Here is a 7,451-nt window from a genome sequence, read left to right on the forward strand (position 1 = left end):
TTCCCTTTTCAATTGTCATGTCCATAAAACTATGAGTCACTAGAATGCAATCTTTCTTTATTAGGCCTTCTATCAGCTTATGCAACAGGGCTTCTCAATGATCTTTACACAGGTTTGAGTGCACAATTGTATTGCATATGTTATAGACTCAAATCCATAGACGTTTCATTTTGGGGCACATCTGCGCACATATGTGTTTCATATCACCCTGGTTTGAACACCCCAGAAAGCAAGAAGCAGGGTATATGGGGGAGATACTTTGCAATTTTCGCTGGGTTATAGTACCACCTAGCTATTACCCTAAAGAGGAACTTCACCCCCCCCCCCCCCCAAAAACATTTAAATTCAGCAGGTACAAATACTGCAGTTGCTGACTTTTAATATTAGGGGCACTTACCTGTCCAGGCATCCAGCTTTGTCCTCAGCAGAGCTGATTCTTCAATTGGCAATTGGCTACCAGTGCTGACGTTTGCAAATGTAACTAAACCCCTGCTTTTAACAGACAGTTAGACAGGTTAATTTGGTTGGTCAGCAGACTGGTTGGTGAGTTGAGCTATGGAATTGTTTTTTTCTTACATGTATATGCCCTCCATGTTCTCCTCGCTGTGAAGGCCAGTTATAGGTGTGGGCAGTGGCCAGTTTTTTGTTTGGGTGCTGGCCTTGCAGCTTCACAGTCGTTTTTCTTATTGCGTATACGTGAAATGCTTTGTGAATGAGCCGCAGTCTTCTGGGACACATGAAGTGTCCCAGAAGGCTGTGGAGAAAGGCAGGGGGACGAACTTCCCGCTCAGTTTACTGCCGCAAACTGAGCTGGAAGTGGGAGTGGGTACCTGCCAAAACCAAATACCTGCTCCCCCCCCCCCAACAGGTGGCAAATGTGGCAGCAGAAGGGCAGAGAAGGCAGACAAGCAGGGCTTACCCTTTTGGGTTGAGTTCCACTCTAAACCAGTTCTCCAAGGCTACCACATTGCGTAAGGAATGGTATACGGTCTCCCCCATTTTTTCCAGTCTTCAGGGGAAAGCACAATGCCAAGATCTGATTCCCAACATGCATTTTAAGAAGGGGCCCTTTTTATGTGATGAACACAAGAGCAAGAAACATAATAGAGATAGTAGACCGTGAGATGTTGAGTCGGTGCACCATCTAATCTCGAAAGCCATGGCAGGTGTCGATCAATCAGGGCTTACTAGTAATTTGAATAGGTGGCATATTTAGAGGTAATGCAAATGTTCAGAGTTTGGTATATTGTAGATATCCTTTAGTTGTTGGAAGGAACATATGCCCCGTGTAGTCAATAGAGATGCAACTGTTGTCAGGCCCATAATGTGCCACCAGGAAACCCGGGAGAAACAGAGGGCAATTAAAGATCTCCAATTTGTTTTACAGAATCTCAGACCACTAAAGTGTGGGCTTATATTCGGTTGAGAGGCTTGGGAGGTCGGAAGGGGGGACTACAGTAAGGATCGAGGCGGATAGGGTCTGTTTCCACCAGATCAATATTAGTCCACATGAGCACTGTCTTTCCCGCAAATAGTTGCACCAGAGGGGCACTTTGTGCAGCTTTCTAGTAGTATAATATGTTGGGTACACCCAATCCTCCCTAAGCTTTTTGTTTATAAAGCACATGTGTAGACAGCCTCAGTTTAGTCAATCCCCAGATAAACGTAAGTGTTGTAGTAAGTGCAAAATATGTGGCTGACCTGGCCATTCACTTACCTGTCTTCTCTGTGTGCACTCACCGCTCCTTCCACCACGACGGACCAAGCACCCTTTGACACCAATGTCATCACCATGACCTGATTCATCATGGAGGAGGGCATCAAAGCCAAAGGGACGGGAGAGATGACCCAGCTCCTTAATTCCCTCTGCACTGCCATCAAAGCCATCTCTTCTGCTGTGCGCAAAGCTGGCCTGGCCAACCTGTACGGCATCGCTGGATCCACCAATGTGACAGGGGACCAGGTGAAGAAGCTGGATGTTCTATCAAATGATCTGGTTGTTAACCTGCTAAAGTCATCATTTAGTACCTGTGTCCTTGTATCAGAAGAAGACCCGCATGCACTGATTGTGGAGCCTGAGACCAGGGGTAAATACATTGTGTGCTTTGATCCTTTGGATGGTTCTTCAAACATTGACTGTCTTGCATCCATTGGCACAATCTTTGCCATATATAGAAAGGTGTCAGATGGTGAGCCTAGCGAAAAAGATGCTTTGCAACCAGGACGTGACATTGTAGTCGCAGGTTATGCATTGTATGGAAGTGCCACAATGCTTGTCCTTGCCACAGAGTGTGGAGTGAATTGCTTCATGTTAGACCCTGCAATTGGAGAATTCCTTTTGGTCAATAGAAATGTGAAGGTTAAACCAAGAGGTAATATCTACAGTCTAAATGAAGGCTATGCCAAATACTTTGATGCAGCAGTCACAGAATATCTCCAGAAGAAGAAATTCCCAGAGGATGGCAGTTCACCGTATGGAGGACGATATGTTGGTTCCATGGTGGCTGATGTTCACCGAACACTGGTTTATGGAGGAATTTTCTTGTATCCTGCAAACTCTAAAAGCCCAAAGGGAAAGCTGAGGCTTCTGTATGAGTGCAATCCTATGGCGTTTATCATGGAAAAGGCTGGAGGACTGGCCACCAATGGACTGGAGAATGTGTTGGACATAGTTCCAGAGAATATTCACCAGAGAATGCCCATAGCCCTGGGCTCTACAGAAGATGTGAAGGAGTAAATAGAGATTTTCAAGAAACATGCCAAGAAATAAAAAGCTGCTGGACTGAATTCCATGAAAGAGGACCAAAGAATATAATACTTGTCTGTGTTTTATGATGAGCGGATCAATTCACCTACAGTAGGGTTCTGATTCACAGCTAGTAAATCTCTGTGGGTCAGCTTTTCACTGGGTGAATCAGTTTACTTGGTGAACAGGTAAAGGGGTCCTTTAAACTTCATACCAATTCATTTGACAGGGTGTCTGTCAAAGCAGAATTCAGTGTCTGCTCTTCTGAATGGTTAATGGAGCAATCGCTTATTATCTGTTATCTTTCGTAGATCCTCAGGAACACAACTTTCTAAAATTTGTCAGGTCTGCTTAAAAATGTGAATACATTTTTATATTTACCTATAAAAAAAAAAAAAAAAAAAGTACAAAATATGTGGGGGGTCCAGGACTAGTAGCACTCTAAAAGGATATAAAAGCTTAGGGAGGAAGGTAATTTTGATCACCGGGGTACACCCTATCCAAGAGATGTGTACTTTGTCCCATGAGTCAAGCACATAGGTGAGTGACTTGATGAGTGGGAGATAATTGACTGCCTATAGAGATTGATAGGTTGGTGTAAGGTTAATGGAGTAGGGAATGGAGGAAGGCCATGAAAACGGAAAGTGAACTTGCAGAGAGCCCAAAGTAGTTCCTGACAAAGAGATGTTCAAGGCGTATGATTTAGCTTGCTTGACATAGAGCGCAGATAAAGTGGCGTAAAAGGGAGAGTAGGTTCGTGAGAGAAGTGTAAGGAGATGTGACATAACAAAACATCATCAGCAAACATCATCAATTTATGATGATTGTCAGCCAATTCAATATATTAGGATATTAGGATTGGATATAATGTGGGCTGTTAGTGGTTCTGGAATGATAAAAAAAATAGCAGAGGGGACAGAAGGAAACCCTGGTGTGTGCCCTGTGAGAATTGGAATTTAGAAGATTTGTATCCTATATCAGTGTTTCTCAACTGTAGTCCTCAAGAGTAGGTCATGTTTTCAGGCTTTACATTATTTTGCACAGGTGATTTGATCAGTTTCATTGCCTTAGTAATTACCACAGCTGTTTTACCTGTGTTTCAAAGTTTTTAATATTACCACTGAAGCATGAATAACAGTAGACCCCAGTGTGAAGTTGGCCCATTGGTAACAGCGTTTCCGAGAAAAAGACATTGAACCATACAGTCTTATGTTGTTATCTAGAGCCACCTGTGAAGCTTGTCAGATATGTATATCAAAGTACATTATTTGCATGTGTTGAGAGAGTCCAGGTCATATGGGAAACACTGCCATGATGAAAATTTCAACGTATAGAAGAGACAACAAAAAGTGTTCAGTGTTACCACTGAAGTGTGAATAACAGTAGGCCCCAGTGTAAAGGTGGCCCATTGGTAACAGGATTTTTTGGGACATGGGAGGAAACGACAGTGAACCATACAGCTGTATGCCTTTATCATACTCCCAACATTTGAAAATTAGAATGAGGGACACTGGAGGAGGGACAAAACCTGTGGCGTGCGTAGCACACTGTGATAAAATGTGATTGGCCAAGCACTTAGCAGTAGGAGGGTCTTTAGGGATGTGATTAAACAAAACCCATTCCTCCAATCCCATCCCAACTCTATCAATTCCCCTGATCCCATCCCGGCACCATCCATCCCTCAATCCCATCCCAGCTCCATCCATCATCCCCGATCCTATCCAAGCTCCATCAATCCCTTGATCCCATCCCAACTCTATCCATCCCCTGATCCCATCCCAACTCTATCCATTCCCCTGATCCCATCCTGGCTCCATCCATCCCCCTGATCCCATCCCGGCTCCATCCATCCCCTTGATCCCATCCCAGCTCCATCCATCCCCCTGATCCCATCCCGGCTCCATCCAGCCTTCTGATCCCACCCCAGCTCCATCCATTCCCCTGATCCCATCCCAGCTCCATCCTTCCCCCTGATCCCATCCCGGCTCCATCTATCCCCCTGATCCCATCCCAGCTCCATCCATCCCCCTGATCCCATCCCGGCTCAATCCATTCCACTTATCCCACCGCAGCTCCATCCATCCCCCTGATCCCATCCCAGCTCCATCCTTCCCCCTGATCCCATCCCAGCTCCATCCAGCCTTCTGATCCCACCCCAGCTCCATCCATTCCCCTGATCCCATCCCAGCTCCATCCTTCCCCCTGATCCCATCCCAGCTCCATCCATCCCCCTGATCCCATCCCGGCTCCATCCAGCCTTCTGATCCCACCCCAGCTCCATCCATTCCCCTGATCCCATCCCAGCGCCATCCTTCCCCCTGATCCCATCCCGGCTCCATCTATCCCCCTGATCCCATCCCAGCTCCATCCATCCCCCTGATCCCATCCCGGCTCAATCCATTCCACTTATCCCACCGCAGCTCCATCCATCCCCCTGATCCCATCCCAGCTCCATCCTTCCCCCTGATCCCATCCCAGCTCCATCCTTCTCCCTGACTCCAACTGAGCTTCATTCATCCCACGATCCCATCCTGGCTCCATCCTACCCCCTGATTCCATCCCGGCTCCATTAATCCCCCGATAAGCCCCCTCACCTTGTTCACCCTCTTTATCTTGTGCAGCTCCCCTTCCCCCCATATCTTGTGCATCCCCTTTCCCACCTCATTTTGTGCACCCCCTGTGTACCCCCACCTTCTGCAGCTTTTCAAAACCCCCCTCACCTTGTCCTCCTCCTCATTCATGCCTTGTGCAGCTGCCCCTCCCCAAACATGTGTAGCCCCACTACATGGCCCCAAGAAACTTGACTTTGTGACTGTGGAGCCTTCCCTCCTCCAGATGCTGGTAGCACATAGAGGTTATACACTGAACTCCGCAGAGCCCCTGCTTATCGAGGAGAACGGACCAGTGACACTGCAGGCAGGTCAGCCGCTGGTGGCAGGGAAGGGCGGAGCAGGGCCCTAGAGAACCGGAGAAGTGTTGGTGAGGTTGATGCAGAGCAGGCATTACTGGGGGAAGACCATGCAGAGTGATGCTTGCAGTGTGCGGGAACCAAGACATCCTGCACATGCAGCGGGCATTCCGGGACTCAGCCCTATTCACCAGGACACCGGGACATGGATCAATTTCCAGAACGGTCCCAGTGAATCAGGGACAGTTGGGAGGTATGCTTTATCAAGAGCCACCTGTGGAGCTTGTTTGATATGTATATTAAAGTACAGTACTTGCATGTGTGGAGAGAGTCTAGTTCATAGAGGAAACATTGTCATAATGAAAAATTCAACGTATATATAGAGGAGACAAGAAAAAGTACAAAGTTCCAACACAAAATGAGCCGCAGGAGCTGCGAACCTGTTAAGTGGGATTGTAAATCACGTTAGTACTCACTGTACAAAATCTGGGTCCATCAGTAATACTGCAGTGTGTTGGGCCTATAACTGAGTGAGGAAGACCAGGTTATGGAAACCCAAGAACTATGCTAGGTGGTGTGGTATGCTCAGGATTCCCAAATGTATGAACTGCAAAGGAGAGCGAAAGCAGTGTCCAAGGAAAAGGACCGGAGAAAAGGACCAGTGTTCCAGATGTACAGGGGTCAGTGAGGTCAGAGGAGGGTGTTTTGCCATCCGTAGAAGATTGGCAGGTCTGCAAGTGAAGAGCTTGGCCTTTCTGAGAGCCATGGTGCTTGCCACAGCGATTTGATCCTGCCAGGGTTCTTCCCATCAACATGGGAGCAAGGTGCTTTGCCAGGAGGGCATGTGGCCTGGTTTACTCAGATAAGGGATTGGTGCTTTTTGGGTCTTGTATGGAATTTGGAGGGATGTCCACACAGTTTCTTTTCATAAAGAATAAACATCTATCAAGGGAATCCCTTGATAGAAACAGAACAAAGTGGCTGGGAAATGTGATTTACTGGAAATTTAAAGAAGTATTAAACCCAAATTCAAAAATGTGTTAAATTGAAGCTTACCAGTCATTAGACGTGGTGGCTGCATCAATTTTATTTTCTCTTGTTTTTTTCCCTCTCTCGCACACACCTTTCATATTAGCTCTGCATGGATGAGAACAGGAGGCACAGCAGACAGCAGCATGATCGATCTGGAGGGGGGCAATGTTAACTGTATTAACAGATTTAGATTCACTAAAAAATTAAAGCCAAACTCTAACTCACACATTATAATTAGTTATGGCAGTTTTTTTTTTCTTTTGGGATAAAGAATTTGCACAAATAAATAAAAGCTGATCATTTTATTCACCCTTGCTAGTGTTAAGTGATTTATTTCATCCATGTAAATGGATACATTGTGCTGGAGAGCATGTGCCTTTGAAAAACCACAAACTTGCTGGTTGGATCACTGGATGAAAATAGAAGAAAAAAGCCTAAAAAGGCAAACTAATACAGCCATTACATTTAAGAATTGGTAAGCTGAAAAGTAATAAATGGTTGTTTTTGGGTTTAATACTGCTTTAAATGAATTGTTTTTTTGTTTTTTTTTTGTAAATGTCACTTGCTGTAGTACATTGTATACATCGAGCAGCTGTGCCACTTTACAAACAGGTTTAGTAAACCCCAAAGAATGTTAGTTAATAGAATTTAGCATTTTTAATATTGCATTCTAAAAAGAGTTGCTCGCCTGCATTGTAATATTTTTTATTTATTTATTTTTTTCTGCATTGGTTGTTGTCTCCCAGGGCCTTTTTTTGACAATCC

The 7,451-nt window shown here is 45.5% G+C and overlaps 1 protein-coding gene across 1 annotated transcript; it reads left to right on the top strand.

Annotated features, from left to right (window-relative positions):
* Nucleotides 1-1,761: 1,761 nt before the first annotated feature.
* On the top strand, nucleotides 1,762-2,886 carry LOC143975103 (fructose-1,6-bisphosphatase 1-like). Its single transcript, XM_077477104.1, has one exon. It carries the CDS (start codon nucleotides 1,808-1,810, stop codon nucleotides 2,735-2,737), a length of 930 nt encoding a protein of 309 aa, XP_077333230.1. The 5' UTR covers nucleotides 1,762-1,807; the 3' UTR covers nucleotides 2,738-2,886.
* The last annotated feature ends 4,565 nt before the right edge of the window (nucleotides 2,887-7,451 follow it).

The sequence above is a fragment of the Lithobates pipiens genome, unplaced genomic scaffold (assembly GCF_037356315.1).
Source record: "Lithobates pipiens isolate NorthernLeopardFrog02 unplaced genomic scaffold, aLitPip1_a1.2 Scaffold_13, whole genome shotgun sequence".
Classification (NCBI taxonomy): Eukaryota; Metazoa; Chordata; class Amphibia; order Anura; family Ranidae; genus Lithobates; species Lithobates pipiens.